This window comes from Micrasema longulum, unplaced genomic scaffold, assembly GCF_059751315.1.
Source record: "Micrasema longulum isolate JH-2025_06_02 unplaced genomic scaffold, ASM5975131v1 h1tg000163l, whole genome shotgun sequence".
In the NCBI taxonomy this organism is placed as follows: domain Eukaryota; kingdom Metazoa; phylum Arthropoda; class Insecta; order Trichoptera; family Brachycentridae; genus Micrasema; species Micrasema longulum.
In genome coordinates, this window is record NW_028277368.1 from 1,730,273 (window position 1) to 1,752,394 (window position 22,122).

Consider the following 22,122-nt stretch of genomic DNA (forward strand, 5'->3'; position numbering starts at 1 on the left):
ATGTGATGCACAATAAATTTAATAGCAAGTTCAATGACATTAGTGTTCCACATACGTTCTAGTTGAGAATTTGTGTTGAATTTTTCCAGTCTACAAGATGGCGATTCGGCTTTGGCATAATATATAGATATCATTGTCTCGACTAACTGCAGCATGAACTTGAAGCACGCGAATTACGTATAAGCTTAAAATGTCTGCAAACAACTGTCAAATGCGTACAAAGCTTTAACTGGCACGCAAATCCCAGGATTAACAGGTCATTCGTCATAAATGTTAAGTTATAAACTCATGTTGTAAATAGATTAACTATTTAAGACGAGAACATGGAACTCTTGACATTATTCATTTAACGTAAGGCCATTTTCAAAATTTAAAAAAAGTTAACAGTAAATAATCAGGTATACAGGATAGAACGGTACACAATTTTCTCTTTGTGTACATACTTCGCTTCCTTTGTGTTTACACAGCTTCTTATGCACGGATGACAATTATTCAAAATTAATATAACAATAAAGGACTATAGGATGGGCGGACTTCAAAAATATTGATACCATCAAAACTCTCTATTGCTCACTAGTTCGACCCCATCAAGAATACGCTTCTCTTATTTGGTCTCCATTCTACAGGACTCATATTGACCATATCGAGTCTGTCCAACACCGTTTTCTAAGAAAAGTGGCATGGTTGCTCGGATTTCAAAGGGGTAATTATTCCTATTTTGAAATAGAGCAATCTCTTAATCTGTCTTCATTGGAGAGACGTAGAACTGTGATGGACCTTATATGCATTTTCAAAATACTCAATGCTTTAAGTGATGTCCCATTTCTGTTGCAATCAATTTCTTTTCATGTGTCCAACCGTGTCATCAAAAATCAAAATCTGCTATTTATAAAATCTTCTAAGAGCAACTTTGGTTTTTATGCCCCAATGTCCAGAATGTTTAGATTAGTTAATTCATCACACGACTTGAAATTCTTTGGGATAGATCTTCCTGCTTTTCGTAGATCTCTTAGCGACTAAACAGTGTGGGATAAAGTTGGATTGGCATGGTTTAGCTCGAAGTCTTAGGTCTTTCGTTTTTATAAATATATTGTTTATAATTATTGTATTGCCCTTGTTTGTCTTTGCTAAATAGTTTTATGTTCTTTTTGTTCAGTTTCTTGCATTTATGTTTCTTCATGTAACTGTTGTAATTGGCTTAGGCCGTATATATAATGAATAAATAACACGAAGAGACTCAAATTAAGTTTAAACAATATTAAGATTAAATACGTTCATACCAACTCTTTTGACTAGTAAGCGATCTTCGTGTAATTCTAACAAAAATTATGCTAAAACAATATCGAGAATAATAATATAACATAATAGAGATGATAAAAATCTAAAGTAGATATGATACTGATAAAAAAAACTTCCTTACTTAGAAGAAGGTTTGATTACATAAAAAGCAGTACAGGTAAACGTCGTTTTGCGCCGGTTCGATTTACGCCGATTTGCAATTACGTCGGTTGGTGCCGGCTGGGATTCCCCGGTTCGGCCGACGCCATACGACAGTAGGCGCCGCGATTCTAATAGTAGACACACTTTTACACGTTGTTTTATTCTATAACCGTGTGAGCAAGCAGCCTATTGTGTGTGTATAGTCGTTTCCGAGTTTTCGTTTTGTTTTTAAGAAAAATAAAAAGAAATGATTAAATTTCATATTGAATTACTATTCAAATTAATAGAATATTCAAATATTTGTAGTTTATGCTACGATTCTGGAAGAAAGAAAGCAACAATCAAAGCAAATGAAATTGGATGTTTTTTTTAAAAAAAAGTGTGCGAATTTAATTTAGTACCGACGAACTAGTTAGTATTTGTTATAAAATATTCATTATTTATATCAAGGGATTATTATTTATTTTGTAAACGTAAATTTAATACATTTATAATTCATTTTAAATAAATATACGATATGTATTCAATAAACTCGTTAGCTTGTTTTTAGAATGTTGACATGGAACCTAACCTTATATTATCTTCCATTATATTTGTGATTATTTTACACCGGTGTCTCTCGGAACGAAACCCCGGAGTAAAACGACTTTTACCTGTATTTTCAAAGTTTAAAAATATTTTATATAAAGTTAAAACAGAATTCAACGCATTAGTAAAAACGTAGTGTATTTAGAGTGTATAACCTTATTTAAGGAGGTTCAATGCTAAACCCCCCTTGTGCATGATCACTGTTTTTAATACCAACTAAACCAGCAGCAAAAAGACTAATTCTTTTAAGTTCAATGTGCAATTTGTGTGCACTATAACTATAATATGCGTATTTTATGTTGAATGTGCATATTGAGCTTATAAGAAATGTTCGTTTAGCTACAGATTTTGTTGATCTTTTCATAGATAGTGATCATGCACGGTGGCAATTATGCATTTAACTACCTCATGTGCTTAAATTTTTCAATACATCCTTCATGAGAGAAAATAATATCCAGATGTAGATTTCAAAATTAGTGCTATCAAGAACACTTTTTTACACAACTTTATTATGCCCTATTGAGACTTAATAAATGTTTCTAATTATTATCATCTAGATATATCATATCATTTTCAATAGTCACAACATAGTGACTGCTTTTAATTAAGGGCCATTATACATGAGCGTTTTTTAATCCTCGCGAATTTTATTCACGGAGATAATTATACCTGCGGACGTCATTTTGATATTCCGACCATTTAGAGGAAGATTCACAATCTGCCCCAGAATTATGAAAGGTTAACCATACCTGTTTTGGGATCTAGGAAGGTAAGATGGTAAATAAAAAATATTTCTAATCTTAAACCTTTAAAAAATCTACTAATGAAAAACTAATTTCAATAACAGAAATTCGTATTCAATGTAGTGAAACTTGTTTAAACATTATTTTTATGAAACGAATATATAAATATGAAACAATGAAAATTACCTAAAATACGTGATTTAAAAACCTTTTTTTCCAATCACGTCGTTAAAAAAAGTCTCCGTGACGTAATAAGTAAAAAGAGTTTCGCACAGAATCATATCATTTTCAATTCACAATAAAATGAGATTTTAATCAGTTCTAGGTGTTTTATGCTGTAATTTACCACTTAATTTGAGCATCTTGACCTGTTTTATGACCAAAATAAGAAATGTTCATTTAGCTACAGATTTTGTTGATCTTTTCATAGATAGTGATCATGCACAGTGGCAATTATGCATTTAACCACCTCATGTGCTTAAATTTTTCAATTACATCCTTCATGAGAGAAAATAATATCCAGATGTAGATTTCAAAATTAGTGCTATCAAGAACACTTTTTTACACAACTATATTATGCCCTATTGAGTGGTTAGAAATTTTCTCCGTTTCATTGTGAAATGAGAGGCGCGGTGGCGTACTATCCATGAGGTCTTGGGTTCGTTTGCTGTCAAAGCTCTAGGTGCAATATTTTTTGCACTGCAATATTTCGGTCCATGTTCGGTCTAGTGCAATAGTCTATTAACAAATAAAAAAATTTAAAAAACCACTGAACTTCCTCATTTATAACTTAAATCGAAATGTTGTGCCGAAAAAATTAGTAAAGAAAATAAAAATAATTGATATGAAAGTACCCGTACGGTTTTGTTTTACAGCGCTCTTTTTTTAAAATACATAAATTAATTAAAATATATATTTCCGTTCATAAAAGCACTTTAAAAAGTAGGAAAATACAAAGTCGTTAGTATTGAATTTGTAAATTTTAATTTTTATTTTGATATGCCTCCACTCATTTGCGACTGATTTTGAATGTAAGATTTAAAAGAGTAAAAAAAAAGTAAAATTTTTTATTTTTTAAAAAGGTGTATTTAATGTTCAGTAATTACTTTGCTCACAAAGCGAAGAGCTTAGTAGTTATTTTCAAACATATAAATCTACTCCCGTTTACACATTGTAACAGTTATACACGTATAAGTCTGTGATCTGGTTCACACACATTGCAAATAAGGATCTCTAGTTGATAGTGACTTTAGCTGCATTTTTGCATTCCTTGTTATCTGATGCAGAAAAAGCCGCTAACTCCGGATACGAGAATCACAATGTCTTGTTTCCTTAAAAAAACAAAAAAAATGTTTCACACTGTTACCGTATTACATCAAATATATATATAGAGTTTAAAAGCCATGATCACTTAAAAAACTTTAAGTATTTTATTTCTCTTGTTGAAAATTTACATTTGTACTTTCACGCAACTAATTAAATTCTCAATAAACTACAAGCTAATTTTTTTGCAGGGTTATCCTCTTTAAGTCACCTCTGAAGTACAAATCAAATATTTATTACAAAACAAATGTTGATAAAGTAAAATAAAATGCATTCCTTTTTAGGAAACGATGTAATTAAAAAAATTAACAAATAACACTGTTTTTAAAATCTTTTTTGGATGATCTCGTGTAATTTAAATTCGTTTCGGCTACCACTGCAGGTGCCATCATCAAAGTAAACTGGGTGAACTGTCAAGATGGCTCCTGCAATGGTAGCCGAAACGTCGGAACGAATCCAACTTACTCGTGATCACCCCAAAAATATACATAATAATAACAGTGACTGTAAAAATCTGCGCTACTATTTAACACTGTTTTTGGAAACAAAAACAAAGTATTATCCTTTTTTACATACTTACTGAACTTAAAATTTTAGATTATTTTTTCAATGGTTATATTCAATTCAATGATTATATTTTATCTACACCCAATGGTGCATAGGGCACTGTTTTGTTAACTACGTTCAATTGTAGGCGAGCTTTTTGAAGAAGAACAGTACCACAGATCGGAGTAAATAATTTATAGTATATATTATAGTACAGTTAAGTATGATTTTAAAAATAGCTTTAACTGTTTCCTAGAAAAAGTTGATCTAAAAGATCGGCGGTAAGCGGTAATGCACGCCGAGCGATGATGAAATTTACATCAAACTAATTAATTGTCTGAACTACTAAACTAAAAAAATCTGTTCTACGTTTGAAATAGAACTAAAATCCTGAACGAGTGTTTTTGACTAGGTGAATACACTCAGGCAAAAATTCTGAAAAAAGACATCAAGTAAAGACAAGTTTGCAGTTACGTTCGCTTACCAAGCTTGTGGTTCCAAGTTCGATCCTGGCAAGGTCGAGATTAAGAATTTGTTTATATTGTGGTTTAGATTGCAATATTTCTCTGTCTCCAAAATTGCACCCAAAGCGTTATTCTGATTACGAATGCAAAACTCTATGCATCAGTGGAAGCAGAAAGGGAAATTAAGTTTATGATCTGAAATTACTTACAAATTTACACGTGAAAAATGATGTTTACCATTTGAGCCTGTTATTGTTTTACCACAAAAAACTTTCACATCCGATATAGTTTACACTTTGGACCCGTTGCATTACAAAATGTTTAGTTTAAAAAGTCTATCAATTATAGCTTTTTCATCAAAATGTGCAAAGTGTGTTCTTTTATCTTATTTTTTTAAGGCAACTCATTTCGTTCATTTTGACGAAAGCGCTACAATTATATAAACTTTTTTTGGTGCAACTGGCCTGAGGGCTTTCTCAAGCAATAGACATCAATTTTACTTTATCGAACCCCAATTTGCATCTAACTACCAGCGATCTGTAAATTAATAACCAATCCACAAAAAATGACATGTTTAAATAATTTTAATCATTCATTTTTAATTCAGGTCACTTTGGCTCTAAGAAATGAGCGTGGACAGTGTTTTTTTTCTCAGTCATTAAAAATGTGGCCTCAATTGAGGCATTTTTCGACCAAGTATTCTGGACCCGAAACCAGTTTTGGATGAACGATAACGTCGAACGGAAGACGTCAAACATTTTGCCGCCAAAAACACAATTGGGCGTGGAGTATAAATCTTTAGATAACATGACCAATTTTCGAAACTAGGGCAGGGGTGTACGTAATCAGAGCGCACTCGTTTTCATCAATAAACATATATTATTTTGTTTGTATATTATTTTTAATGCAAAAAAATGCTCTTTTGCGGGAATATCTTCCAGCGTAACAAAGAAGTTAGAACAAAGATGAATTATGTATTTATTTATCCATTTTTTGAACTTATCTATGATTTATTGATGTTTTTTTTCCATGATACCATAATGTTGTCTGTCAAGTAGAAGATTTTTTTTTCCGATAGTGATTTTTAATAAATGTTTCTAATTATTATCATCTAGAGATATTATATCATTTTCAATAGTCACAACATAGTTACTGCTTTTAATTAAGGGCCATTAAACATGAGCGTTTTTTTATCCTCGCGAATTTTATTCACGGAGATAATTGTACCTGCGGACGTCATTTTGATATTCTGACCATTTAGAGGAAGATTCACAATCTGCCCCAGACTTACAAAAGGTTAACCATACCTGTTCTGGGATCTAGGAAGGTAAGAAAGTAAATAAAAAATATTTCTAATCTTAAACCTTTAAAAAATCTACAAATGAAAAACTAATTTCAATAACAGAAATTCGTATTCAATGTAGTGAAACTTGTTTAAACATTATTTTTATAAACGAATATATGAATATGAAACAATGAAAATTACCTAAAATACGTAATTTAAAAACCTTTTTTTCCAATCACGTCGTTAAAAAAAGTCTCCGTGACGTAATAAGTAAAAAGAATTTCGCACGGAATATCGTTTTCAATTCACAATAAAATGAGATTTTAATCAGTCCTAGATGTTTTATGCTGTAATTTACCACTTGATTTGAGCATCTCGACCTGTTTTATGACAAAAATAAGCTAATTAATTGAAGTTTCTTTTCAACAATTTTTATGTAAAAAAATAAATAGATTTTTTTTAAAGGTACCAATAAGAAGAACTCCATTTACCTAATGTTATCAAGCTTTTGATTTGCCTTAGATATGCCTCAAGTGCGCTTAAAATGTTCGGCTAGTCAGATTTAGAAATAAACATCGACATCCCCCTGCTCTGAGACAAAATAAGATAACGAGGGCAAGAAATATCATTTTAAAAAACTTTTAATCTAAGCATATAAAAATGGAAGACATTTTTTAAAAATATTTGAGCGTGACTTGAACAAAAAAATACCAAGGAACTGTTTGTGGTTTATGGAGGACTCCATAATTAATATGTTTTTTTAATAATTTAATTTGTATAAAATAATATCATTTGCAAAATATTTTTCATAGCCCTGAACTAGGGCATGCCTCGAATCTATTCACCTCTCATTTGGCAACCGGTCGGCTCAGAACTGGTTGTAAATTCGTCATTTCCGAATTTTAAATGACTTCCACGCCATTTACGCAGACTATAAATATTCTTGAATAAAGGGTCCGCGCTATTAGAAGCCATTCACAAATCAACAAACTAGATCAAGACTGTGTGAATCGGGCTTAGTGGAAATTAGGGCCTAAAAAATCTAAACAACTTTCCAAAAAGGGATTAGTATTTAAATTATGATTGTCATTCCCTTATTTGCACTTCGTGTTGCACAGAGTACTCTATAAAATATGCAATCAGTATTGACTATCACCATGATACATTTTTGTTCAGAGTGGATCATTTCTTCTTCAATACAAAATATTATAAAAGTCATTATCTTGCATGCTTGGACAGTATAGGGTCGTTTGCAAGTAGACAATACAATATGAACAAGCTCTCTAGTCGCTCCGTGAACATCCTCAACCGCGCAGGACAGAACGCTGGGACGATAAGAAAATTTTGGCCCAGTTCACACGTGAAAAATGAATGCACGACGGCGTTATAAATTCAAGAAAAACATGATTTATTTTAAAACGAAATGTTTTAAAATTCTTTGAGAACAAACTAAATAATTAATAACATTCTTTTCTGCCGTTATTTTCTTGGGAGCGACACGTTCATGCCAAGCAAAGTGGTAAGGGTAATCATCATTTCGTGGAGATAGCCCGCCCGGTTATTTCAGTGGCGATGCCTCAGGACAATTTTTGTCCAACGAATTGCTGTTTACACGTGGACAACGGTCAAGTCCTGAGACAAAACAATATTGTATTGTCTACGTGTAGACGGCCTTCGTAACAGTTACACAGAGTATAAATAATTGTATAAATTAAAATTTTGTTTATGTAATATAATATGTTAAATAAATTGCGCATTGTGTATTTAACACGTATTTAATAAGTGAGTCACTGCAATATTATATTTCTTTTATTTATGTATACCCAAAATCTGAATTGATTAAAAAAAAAAAAAAATTATCAATGCCACATTTTGAGAAGCGTTCGATTTGTTTGCCGACCAAGTAATGAATGGGACGACCGAACTACCGTTAGATGAATGGATGAGATGTGTTACGCTTCCCTCTTTTATTATTGACCATACTACTACAACTCACTATCACTACAAATCACCCAAAACAGTGATTCTCAACATTTTATCAAAATCTCTTTTCTCATATTTTTGTCGTCTTTTAAAGTGAAACTGTTAATATTTTGCTAAGGTTTTTTGGTTTCATTTAAATTAACATGCATTATATTTTTTTGATGAGTAATTTTAGTGCTACGAGAAATTTGATATAAATAATGTTCTCTTACGCGCGGTAAAAATTAATCCATTTAATTGTACGGCGAACTTTTTCGAAAATGTATGAAAACAATTATCAAAACGAACAACTTTGAATGACGTCACGAGTTCTAATGAATCAATTGATGATAAAAAGTTGTGACAGACTTCCGGTTCACGGAAAGTCAATTCACCAATCAGCGGAACTCACAGTAGAGAACTTGTGACGTCACATACGGAGTAATTTCAAAATTGACAAACTTCAAAAAATCACTTCACTTTATAATACTAAATTTTTTAAACAGAAAAAAATGACAGGTCATAAGCCCTGTAAATTACAAGAGCTCCATATTCTTTCCATAAAATATTTTTTTTCTCTTTCGTAACGTTTTAATTTTAATAACTTCCTGGTGGATAAAATCTATTCCTCGTCTGTATACATTTAGAGAACCTCAAAATATCATTAGTATTTTATTATTTAGATTATAAAAAAACTTACCCCCTGTATAACAAGGACGGCCGTCAGTAAATAAAGAAGTCTCATCCCTCCAAAAGTTCACTTCTCTTCTTTTGTTTTTATCTAAAAGAGAGAAAAAACAGGTTATTTTTTTATCGTTTTCCTTTTACTTTTAAAACATTATTATTTCTATTTGCTACTTATACAATTTTTCTTAGTTTTTCAAAATTTACTCTTGAGCCCATATTAAGATTTTTTTAAAGTTTATTAATATAAATACAATCCATTTACAATACGTTATGTCTACGCATCTATAGCATTCAGCATTCTGCCTATATTCAAATATTTGAAAATCTATTTTTTTATAATTTTCAATAAATTGAAAAGATATGTGCTCATTTTATTATTTACGAATTTATACTGTAAAATTTTAGGCAGTAGTTTATTGTTTGTGAATAATTATTTAAACTGAAAAAAATTCAAAGAAAGATCGCATCTCTATCCGTGACACATTTCTAAACAAGAAAGTATGTTTTAATAACAATAATTATTCTAGAAAAATCCTCTTTCCTCGGAACAATACTTACCATAATTTGATTGGGCACCGGCATTGTTAAGAGCTGGTTAAAAGTCGCCATTTTGTCTAACAAGCGTCATTACATAGTGCTGTGACAGTTTTACTGCTTTCTCAAAGTGTACCATTATTTTTGTAGAACATCATTACTAATAATTATCATTGTTAGACTTGTTGAATAGGTCAAGTTTTAAACCATAATTATTAAAGACTCATTTATACTGCATTTTTGGGTTGGTCTTGTGAATTATTGTGAATGAAAGTTATGTAGAATTATTTAAATGTTTTTTACAAATTATTTAAATACAATATACTTTTGCACATAGGTGGACTTATAGCCAAAGGGAAAATTCTACCAACCAACCAATAAAATATTAGCTTTTATTTACTTTTTAATTTCAATACGTTGAAAAAAATAGCTACTTAAAATGAAACTAGCAATATGTATATTATTTATTATTTCAAGGTTTACTTTGTGGAAAACACTTTGTAGTTTTTACCACATAATTTAATACATTATAACACTAATTTCAGGTATTCTGAATAACCCATTATTAAGTGTAAATATAATCTAGTTGTTTTGTATTATATTAAACTCTTATGTGGTAAAAATTAAATTTATTCACTAGCAATATGTGTTTATTGGTAAATTGAAATTTTTCCAATGGAAAAACGGAATTAAAAGAGTAAAGAAGAGGCAAGTTTAAGAAAGATCTACATTAAAATGTTTTTTCAGACGTGATTTCAACTAAATTTCTGTAGAAACATATTTGATAGTGGATGTGAGGAGGCAAAGACAGTTTATGAACTTAAAAAGGAGTATTTATTATGGATGGTTATTTAAAAAAAATATATATTGGGGATTGATAGGCCTGTTCCGAAAAGATTTGCGCGTCCGAGCAAGTTGCCGATCAAGTTGTGTTAATACAACTTTTGCTCTGTTGGTTACCGCTTTTGCTCACCTTAACTAAGGTATCGGGTTCGATTCTAGAAAGGTCAATAAGAAATATTTAAACTGTGGTTTTAACTGCGGTATTTTTCATAGTCCCTTGACATACGTCTAAAACATAAGATTGGTCAAAAAACTGCGTTTAGGGGTACAATAAAAGCTTTTAAAGTTTCTTTGAAGAAATATTATATTTTCCCTGCATTACTTTTAAAACATTGAAAGTGAATATGCAAAACGGATCAATACACTAGTGTTTTAGAAAATTGCGTTGGTCACCAAACTCGATTACATTATTCATTTATTAAAAAGCGATTGAGATTTACAAAAGTCTATAGGATGATAAAATGTGTCTCAAAATCATTCTGGTAACGAGTCGTAAATAAATAATAATTACCGTAGACTGTGACAAAATACGAATTTCAATTTAATATTAAGTAACTGCTGCAAGTAACAGCTACAAATCCTAAGGTTGCACAAATTACATCCACCCTGATGATGGTCGCTCCAACGCGATCTGAAACGTCGGCAAAGAGTGCGAACGACGCACGGCACAATAACCCAGAAAAACTCTATAAGTTTGTGACTGGTATGCTTTATTGTATAGAAATAATTCTTCCAAGTCGAGAAAGTAATACGTCTTTAGAAAAACACTGGACTTCTCGGGCAGTATTTCATTAAGTCATCCATACCACTTAGTTTCGCCCATAAAATGACACATTTCTCACGGCTTATTATGACGTTACGCTCTCTGAGTCATGTTTATAATATGTCTGTATTCCATAAAGTTACACCCTCAATTTCTCTTCCCAGCTCTAAACATTTTAGATAGTAAATATAACGGAAAACATGGGCAAATCTTTTAAATTTAAAAGATTACTAAGAAATATTTTTTATTGCACTTGATAGGTTTTAATACTTTCAATCTACTTTTAATTTATTTTAGAATTGCTTTTAAAAATAATGTATTGTTTTTTTATTATAAGATGTCATTATTTTTTAAGATGATTTTAAATTAACTTAAATTTATTGTCTTTTTTTATTTTAAAGTTTCTTCTCGTCGTTTCTTTTTTGAATCCCTTAAAATATGTATGTATGTTATGAATAATGTGGCCCTGCATTGGTTTATTAAACCTTTGAACGCAACTCTTTTTTTGACGGCCTCCACGATGTGGTAGTTATGACGCTTGACCCACGCATGGAAAGGGCTCGATTTTTGGTGAGAACACAAAAAATGAATGTGATTTTTTTTCAAATTTGGGTATTAAGTGATGCCATTCACTACTGTTATTAAGTCTATTGGTCTGTTGCTGGGTAAAAAAATATGTATTCATTTCCTCGGAAAATATATCCAATAAACAAATTTATAAAATAAAATAGGTATCTTCCGGTTTATTTATATATTTAGTTAGTTCATAACATCTAATGAACTAATATAAACTTTTAATAATGATACAATTTTTTCATAAAAAATTCTTAATAACATATCTTTTCTATTTTTTTTTTCGATATTTCCTTTATTTCTTCAGGTAACTCATTATACAGCTTCAATCTCTTGTAAATGAGTTTTGAGATTCTGTTTTTCTCCTCATTGATACTCTTATCTTTTTTTTTCCAATTGTTCATATATATGACATTGTTAGTTAAATTTTATTTTTATTTTATTCATCCCCTTAATTATTTAATGTATAAAAATTGCTTTATTATATTTAATTTGTTGCTTTACTGTGAGCATTTTGGTTTGAGAAGTTTTCTTAATATATTATTTAGTAGCATAAATCTTTTTAGTGGATATTTCTTAATAAATAATGGAGTTTGGTAAGGTAACGAAAATAAAATACTTTTATTGGATTTTATTCTGAATTTATTTTTTTAAATATATGCAAGAGAACCTATATAATGTGACTATTTTTTCGTCTACCCTAATGGTTTTGTAATTGCTTTACTTATCTTAGTTTTATATAGAAATCCTTAATACTTGCTAAAATACCCCTAAACCATTATGCACCTATATCATGAAAAATAAATCATTGTTAACATAAAAAGAAACTGTAAATATTTTAGTTAGTTTGAAAATGTCCTAACAAGACGAAACGTGTCACATTATACACTCTTGTATATGTATATAAAAATGTAGAATTCAATCCAATTATTGTATTTTATTTGGATACCGTACCAAAATTTAGAATGGAAATTTACTAATCAACTGCATTCACAATAAATAAATAATGTTGAGCACCTATTGATAATTTTAATATAATATATATACATAATGTTTTTTTTTGTTTAGTTTTATTGTTTTATTTATTGAGTAGTAAATAAAAGTTTTCATCATATTTTCTAAAAAATAATATAAAAAAAAGAACATCAGGTAAGTTTATTATTATTAATTAAGATTAGTTTAAAAATCTAGTTCGCAAAACTGTTTATTGTTGAGGTCGGAAGGTTTGCGTTTAGACTTGCATTGGGATGATTAATATTTACCCGTAAAAAGTGAAATAGCATGTGGTAAATATTTCAATGTCAGACGGATATTCAATACATACACTTGTAACAGATTAAGCTAACAATACCTTACATTTTATGATAGGAAAGTTAATGCCTTCCATTTTATGATGTATAAATATGATGATGATATGATCTATAAAATAAATATGGTCTATAAACAAAACCATAAAATGAAAACAAGAAATTTTATAGATAGTTTGTATCAGAATTGTGTTATTAAGTTGATATTATTTATCGTAGTTTAATGTAATGTTCATTTTTTTATAAGACAAACAAAGAACATTGGTAAACAAAAATAAACACGTATTTTCGCCTTGCCAATCGGTTAAGTGTTTTTTTACAAAAATGTTCAGTAGGATCAATTAATATCGCAGACTTTAATAGAAATATCTGGAAAAATTATTTAAAAAAAAAATATTTTTCTTCAATACTGTAAGTGTGGTGAATGTATGTAAATCGATACTTCTCAGTATATTTGTTGTTAAAATGATTTTTTTTCCTATTTTTTGCGTAAAAAAATGTATTTATTGAAATGAATAGACAAAGCCGATTTCCAAAGTGCGACAACTAAAAAGTATTCGACACTCGTGCTTATATAAAAAAAAATAGTATAAATGATACAAGCATGTTTAATGAAATCAAAAATAACTAAATAAGTTCATCTTTCAAAAAAAATAATTTACTATCGACTTATATATTATTGAATATGTATATTTCGCCTACCATGGTTTTTGGTCCTAGATTCGATTTCGGGGAAGGTTGATGTGAAACATTTGTTTTTAAATGTGTTTTTACACTATGGTATTTCTTAGTCCTGGACTGGGACTTAAAACGTAACACTGATCATCTTACCATTTTATAACAAAAAATATCATGATAAGCTCTGGTCGGTATACCAATGCAATGCCCTACCCACCATTAGGTGCTGATATGGAATGATGATGAAATAAGTGTATGGTATATAGATAAATGTCAGCTGTTTGTTCTTAAGTCACTTATTACAATTAACTTTGATAGTTTCACTTTTCAAGTACGAATAACCATTTTTCTCAAGAATAAAAAATGTTTCGTTAATCCGAAAAAGCGTTAATATTTCTTTCAAAAATGTTTTTGGCACAGTAAATGGCGACAGTTTAATTCAGGGCTTCCGACTTTGAGAAACAAATGAACTGAGATGGAAGCCAGATTTGTAGCGAAATGCGGTCATTTAAAGGTCAGGAGACGAGTCAGGTCATGTTATATGTTCATTGCCAGGTCGGGAAGTCGGGAAGTCGGGAAGTGGATACGTTCGCACACGAAGTGGAGACACCGGTGAATTTATCATAATTCAAAGGTCGAAGCACTCCATACAGGTTGGTCTGACAACTGCGCGAAGAAATTCAATATAAAATGTATACCCTACTTATGTTAAAAATAATGTTGATTCCCTTTCGTGCAGGGGATATACTTATCAATCTTCTGCACTGATATTGCGGTCTTGTTCCTTTTCCTCTATCTATGGATACAGAATGCAGGTTCTTGCTCCAATTCGTGACCCTGTAGGTCGTATCCGAAAGGTTACATTTCAATAAATAATTTCAAGGCTTTCAAAAGATTATGTAATCATTTCGGCGAATCGATCACTTCTCTTTTTTTCAATTCAATGAATCAGGTATATTTTATGTTATCATTCGTCTTAAACTTGAGGATGTTAGAGACCTTGCTTCTTACCTAATAGCCCGAAATCTTAAGAATTTGAGCTAGGAGGAGAAGATTTAGCAATAATAACGGGTACACTCGCCCTTCACGCAGTAGCCAGGTTTTTGAAGACTTATTTACCGGGACCCGTCACAATAGATCTATACATGTCACAGTGACGTCAGGAGCTTATCTAGCACTGATTCCTATCTATAAAAATAAGAATACTACCAGATACATTACAAATTATGCGTAAAATGTCGTAAGGTTCGTTACAAAAGGGATTCGGAACTTTTCGCTCAAATCTTTTCACACAAAAGCCTTCGGTATGATTACTTTTAAACTTATATTTTCTCTCTTCAACAGTTTACACGTGGACCTTAACAGCGTTTCAAATCTCCGCCCCGATATTTTCATATTTATTAATATTATTGTTTATTACGTGTGCATGCTACACATTATTTGCGGATTACATCTCAATACGGAACATGTGACCTGGCTGTACATTTTGGTAATCTTCGTGTCACGTTCGTTCCATTTTCGCCGAGCAGTCGTGATCTGCGTCCAATATTCATGATGAATGAAAAACACGTCGGGCGGCAAGCCAATCTAAACTCTATTGATTATTATCTCAATATTGGTTATTGACTTGTAAAACTCGTATGTTCCCGTCACGCTTCTTCTAATACATTAAAAAAATTTGGATATTAGTTTATTTTGTGTCCGGACGGATAAAGAATAAAATTCTGTGTCTGAAATTGTACCAAAACTCTGGACGTGAGTTTTTGACTCGTAGAGATAAGTTTACCACTTAATTTATTTTTTATTTTTTTATTAAATCACACTTTTTTGTACTTCCAGGAGTTACAACAAACTCATTTCGGGACTGAATAATATTTACATAAAGGTATGGTAATAATAATAATATGGTAATAAGTAATAATATGTAAGTTAAACTAAAATAAGATAACTTGTATATAATACAAAGAAATAAAAACAAATCCTAATAAAAATTAATTCTGAACGTTTACATACAGAAAGAAAGAAATATCCGAGGAAAAAGAAGAACTTAAAACCAAATTTCACCTTCCACGTTTTTCCTCAAGTAGTAATTTGTTTTAATGGATATAGTCATTTTTTGGCGTTCTATAGGACTCCGGTAGCTTGTTGTACTCACTACAAGCAAAGTACAGCAGAGACCTTAGGCCATACCTTGTCGTGCGTGATTAGTTGGTGCATTTGTCTACCATGGTTGAGTCTGTGTTCGATTCCTGGCAAGGTGGGTAAAAAAAAACGGTTTTATTGCTCTTGGACTAGCGCCGGAAGCGTTACTTTCATGTCGGATTTAAAGATCTGGTGGATTCCAAAAATAACTTCATGGTTTAAAAAAGAAAATGTAATAATTTTGGTGAATTGCTCATGTCTTATCTGTTCAATCGAAAATTCACCTACTATCTCTCTATCCATTGAACTACACATAATTTACTTTTTTCACCCCATAAATACCTCTAAATTACTCAGAGCACTAAAAAAGTGCTGTTTTTTCCTTCTGCCATAAGCATTTTTTTCTTGTATGTATATTTGCATTGCCACGAAGACTGATGTCCCTTAATGAAGTGTGTAATATGTGGACAAGCTGATACAATGCATTTGATGTTCTAATGCAATGAATTACTGAGTGCATAAAGGAAAATGATTATTAATGTAATAAAGTGTAAGGAAAAATCAGAACAAAAACGTAACTACACCCTCCTACCCCTATCTACTCGTGATTGCATCAGTTCTTCGATCCTAGCGTATATCGACTATTTGTAAGGTAAAAGCAAGTCAATCAGACTAACCCTTCGGGTACCAGTCTAAAGAAATAAAATATCACTTAGTAAAAACACCTTTTTAATATAATATTTTCTGCCAACCTTGCGAGGAAAACGCACTTATTTGCTAAATCATAAGGCTGATTATTATCGTCTTACATCATATTTTTTAATTTTTACCTTTGTTACCTTCTTGTCAAAAATATGGTTCGTCAAACGTTCGGGTTATCCATATTATATAAAACATAATACACGCAAGTGTTTGTGTGTATGATTTTTTTATATTGGAGTTTCATTTTTTATTTACCTGGCTTATTTACAAAGTTTATAGTTAACAAAAGTTGATTTTTCTGCTTTTAATAAGAATCTACGAGTATTTTATCTTGTTGTTGAAGTGTTGAAATCAGAAGAAATATTGTGGCCTCCGTGGTGTAGTGGTCACGACTACACACGGAAACTGACACACGGAAAGTTCCAGGTTCGATTCCCGGTGAGAACAAAAAAAATAAATGTGATTTTTCTCAAGCCTGGCCTGGCCTGTTGTTGTGCAAAAAAAAACTATACTAGGACATTCAGAAACATCTCTAGCATTTGCTCTAGTAAAGAAGAAATCACATATAACTCTTTTAGAAGAGGCCGGCCTGTTGACAATCATCGAGAGGCCTCCCGTTTCACTATCGTGTTAAGTGTGAGTGTGATTGTTCGGCATTTTGAGTCCTTGTCTGTTTGTTTGGCCATCACAGCAACTCGTAGCTACGTACAATTTGGACTAGTCATTCTAGACGCAATTTGTGATTCAGCTGTGATATTTCAAAGCCAAAATTTTTTCTGTCTTCTTCGCCATAGAATCTGACTTTTTAACGGCAAGTCATAGCGTAATGCGACGCAAAATTGAGACGCAGCCCACAACATAAAAGATATTTATTTTACTCTTTTTTTCGGGAATCTGCAGTATAAAATAAACCCCACTCATGGTAAATTGTAGCAACAAGAAACTTCAAAATTAACCACAATGCAAGGTGTACAAAATTAAAATATCAGGACGTCGTATGTTTTTTTTTGTAATCAATGAAAACAGTTTTAAAGTAGATCGTTAAAATTCTTGTTTTTTTATAAAAAGTAACCTTATTTTTTATTCCACTCGGACACGAGTTTTTTTGCTTAAAAAATTCAACTTTAGCTCCCACGGCACAGTAGCATATTTTTAATGAAGCGCTTACTCTTGATTTTCAGGTGTTTATGTTGCTATGCCTTGTAATTAAATGAGAAAGCGCGCTAGCCTTGTTCACAAAGCTCCTAACGAATTTATTTTGATTTAAAAATAAATACTTACTGTGCCCAGTGGCACGTCATAAAAAAATCATTTTCTTGATATTATGTTGTGGGTTTCTTGGCTTTTCTTAAAAATCCTAGTTTTCTAATTTCACTGTGCACCTGTCAGTGTAATCACTTTTGTATCACTCTTAAAGATTTTTCCGTACCAACTAACTCTTGCATTGAATAAAAAACATTTTTATTAATTGACTACAAAATTTAGAAGAGTCGAATATCTTTTTCTAAACATTATGCTAACTAAAATATAGAGCTCTGAAGCTCAGTTTTTTTCTCAAAGTTCTAAAGTATTTCAAGATTTATGTGTATAAAGTAGCCACCCAAACCAGCCAATGACAGGTCATAAGACCTGTAAGTGCCAAGACTTCGAAATTTTTCTCCAGAATTTCCTTCATCTCTGATGAAATGTGTTTATCTTAATAACTCCCTAGGGGGCAGAATTCAGTATTTTGTAGACAAACATTTCGACAAACTCAAAATACTTTTAGTTCGTCAAAGAAACAACTGACCAAAAACCATGGCAGTCCATTTTTTTACATTTTGTCAACTTTTCCCTGTATTAACTTAAATATTATTATTACAATAGTCTGACAGGGTTAACGAGCAATTTTAATAATATGTCAGCCTGCGCATTGGAACTAGCAACACTAAATTCGCCATTGTTTTTGTTTGCATACTGCTTTATATATGTACATTAACATTATACGCACATTTTACGTAACTAAATCAACTAAATTTGAACTCAAATTATGTCAGTACGCATGGTCAAAGTGTTACGTTACAAACTAACTTTGTGTTGCAAATCTGCGCATGGCCGGAGTATACATATTGTCCTTTACCTCTAACGAACCATTCACTTGTATGAAGCGTAGTCTATCTCGCTCAAATCACAGTTTTAGCGGATACGGTATTGTTTCAACAAATTCAGGGTAAAAGATTGTTCAAAACAGAATATGCACGGTGACAATTGTGCACGCGAAGACAAGATAAGAAATGAAGAAATAAGGCGCCAAACCAGAGTCGTGGATATCATGGATCGTGCAGCGAAATTGAAATGGCAGTGGGCAGGGCACTTGGCGAGACAAAATGATGGCAGGTAGACACCCAGAATAATAAAGTGAAGACCATGGTCAAACAAAAGAAGTGTTGGAAGGCCACAGAAAAGATGGTCGACGACATTGGTTCTATTGCCGGTAAAACGTGAATTATGAAAGCGGGTGAAAGGAAAAAATGGATACGTTTGGAAGAAGCCTTTATCCAGCAGTGGAGAGAATAAGGCTGCAGAAGAAGAGGAAGAAGACAAGATGAAAAAATCGTCCCCTTAATTGGATTTCGCTAGATTTTTTGGCGCTAGTATTGAATAAAATATTGTACACGAAAAATTTTGCAATTAATCCATGTTTTTTTATATTTTATGTATATATATGAATATTTACTCTTGATTACTAATTTATTTCCACATAATTTTACTTAGCAGTGCTTTTGAAAGAAATACATTACCATGTATTGCCCGTAACTCCAAAACTTCTGTTTTTACCTTGTTATTTTGTCTTGTATGCTAGTAATGGAATTATTATGAGTTTTTTTTTGTGTTTGCCACTGAATTTTTTTATTCATTTTGTTTATATACACAAGTTTTTCGTAATTTGTTTTTATGATTATATTTTTTATGCTTCGTAAAAAAAAGTAGGTATGATATTTGTTTTTTGTAGAACTGTTCTTTAAACTGAATTCTTTGGAGTGGAAATAATAACCATTACATCTAATAATTTAGAAACAAATGCGTCATTTTGTGCTTTCGTTTAAAAATATGAAAAAAAAATCACAAAACCAGGTTGCGGTCCAAGGTTCAACCCCCGCTCTGCGACAACTCGATTCACATTTTTTGTTCCAAACAATAATTTAATTTAAGTAAAAAGTTGAAAATGGTGGCAAAATTTACGTTTTTAGGTTAAATAAAAATGCCTGTATTAAAAAAAAAATTACATGTATTAGCAACAGCATGATGTCTGGGGCAACAAATATTTCATCTTTGTTTCTATCGCGTAATAAAAAAGTGATTTAAAATACGTACCTATCCAAAAATGATAGAGCCAATTTGAAATGATTATTAATCTACGCCGAATAGTAAAATATTAAGTTCGAAGAGGGCAATAGTATCGGTCGCTTCCCTCGGGCGCCGCTCGACCTACTTGGAAACTGAGCGACCTACTCGACACCGACTCGATACCAACTCGATACCAACATGAGCCCCACTTGCCACAATTATTGCTATTTTTATTTAATTTCATTAGCATGCGAAATGTATTAGCATATTTAAAAATCGATTTTTTTCACTTGTTTTATTATTGAAAAATATTCTATGACAATATTTCCATGTTGTTTTATACGAATGTCAGCACAAAAAACTAATTTATATTTTAAATAAATACATGCTGAAAAGGTAAATTGGCAAATTAATCGACAATTAATAAGGTTATATATACTACAAAGACATACAAGACAAAAAACAAGAAAACTTCCAAACTAACGTCGATTACTATAAGATTATTAATAGGTTGGCAATTATTGCTTATTAATTTGGGAATATTGTTAATATTTTTAACATAAGTGATTCAGAAATTCATCAAAAATGTCTAGAATCTCATTTTTTGCTTAAAATTCACCTTAATTATATTTGGTTTTCTCTTTAAATTTATTATTTTAAGTGCAATTAGTTTATTTTAATTGGTGACACGTGTACCAATGTAATTGTTATATTTAATTTTGTACTACTGTGTACAATAAAAGGTGGCAAGCCAAGTAAATTATATATTTTTTTAAATCGGACGTATCTTGACTTTTTAAGAAAGGTAACATACTCAAAATAACTATCTCTAAAAATAACTATCTATAAAATTCTATGTCCGTGCGGATTAATAATACAGTTCTGTGTGTGAACCAAAATCCTGGACGAGTGCTTTCGACGCGATGGTTACTCTTAGGTAAAAATACCGAATAAGTTGAATCGAGTGGAGATAAGTCCGCCTCATTATGTAGCGGTTGGCGAGTTTGCCTACCGTGATTGAAACCCAACGTTTGATTCCTGGTAAGGTCGACATGAAATATCGTTTTGAAAGGTGGTTCAATATTTTAACATTCATGTTCCTTGACTGGCACCTGAAGCGCAAAGCTGATCACTTTATCTTAGTTTAACGAATAATTAATACATGCTGCATTTAATGTATTAATGCAGCGCCCTATGCATTATCAGGTTTTGACACATGTATGATGATGACGAACTTACTGAAAAAATATAAGAGGTAACGTGGTCTGACTTTTCGTTGTAAAAACGTATTTACTCCCTTGAGTATAGTAGTAGAGCAAATATTTTTTTACACCATATAAATAGTTACCGTTGGTGTGTCTCTTTGGTTCTGCTTTTTTGATAAATTGTTTCTTATGGGAGCCAAAACCATACAAAACCTCAAAAAAGCATCCAACATTATCTGCCATCTTTAGACGTACGGCATAAAAATTCGATAAATCATTGATGAATCACTGAAACGAAAAAATTAATTTCACACTCTTTCTAAAAAAACAAAATCGATTTAGGTTAGGGGTGCGAAAAACGGGACAGTAAAATTTCATTTTTTTCTATTTTAGTTAAGCATAATAAATCAGTTGTCGCTTAATATCGGGGAGGCATCTGCGAAGAGTCACAGAAAAAAAATGTGCAAATATTTGTTAATTAAATTTCTCTATCATCACATTTTCTCTGACAATTCAGATCAATCTGTAACATTATTTAATAAAATAAATAAGGTGGCCTATGTTAATTTTAACAAACATAAAAATGAATTTCGTATTATATTTATGTAGATAAATAAATAAATAAAATTGGAAAATACTCTGAGCAGTTGCTATTGCTATTCACGACGCTAATGCCAACTATCCCATCACTGTAATATGCGACCTACTTGGACCCGCCCGCCTCTCCACTTGCCTCGGCGGTGAATCTGCAAAGCGTGTTCAAATTTTGAATTTAAAAATAAAACGTGTTTTTGAAAGTGCGCGGACCTGATTATGGAATCGATCCATGGGTGGTTAAACAGCTTTTATTATTTTCCATCTACCGCGTAATGGGGCGCGCGACGTGCACGCGATTACAGACTTGATACCCAATATTTATTTAATAATATATTTTATAAGGTAGAATCCATTGTCTGAAATATAAATCAAAGTACTCTGCTCAAGGTATTTCTCGCTAGTGAGTCAAACTG

At 31.4% G+C, this 22,122-nt stretch overlaps 1 protein-coding gene across 1 annotated transcript in view; it reads right to left on the reverse strand.

Moving 5' to 3' along the window:
* Positions 1-22,122, reverse strand: part of dy (transmembrane protein dusky) — a 107,584-nt gene that overhangs the window by 54,297 nt on the left and 31,165 nt on the right. The window contains exon 2 of the mRNA XM_088242782.1: positions 9,052-9,132. Coding sequence (XP_088098908.1) covers positions 9,052-9,096 — 45 coding nt within the window. The 5' untranslated portion in view covers positions 9,097-9,132. The remainder of the gene's footprint in view (positions 1-9,051; positions 9,133-22,122) is intronic.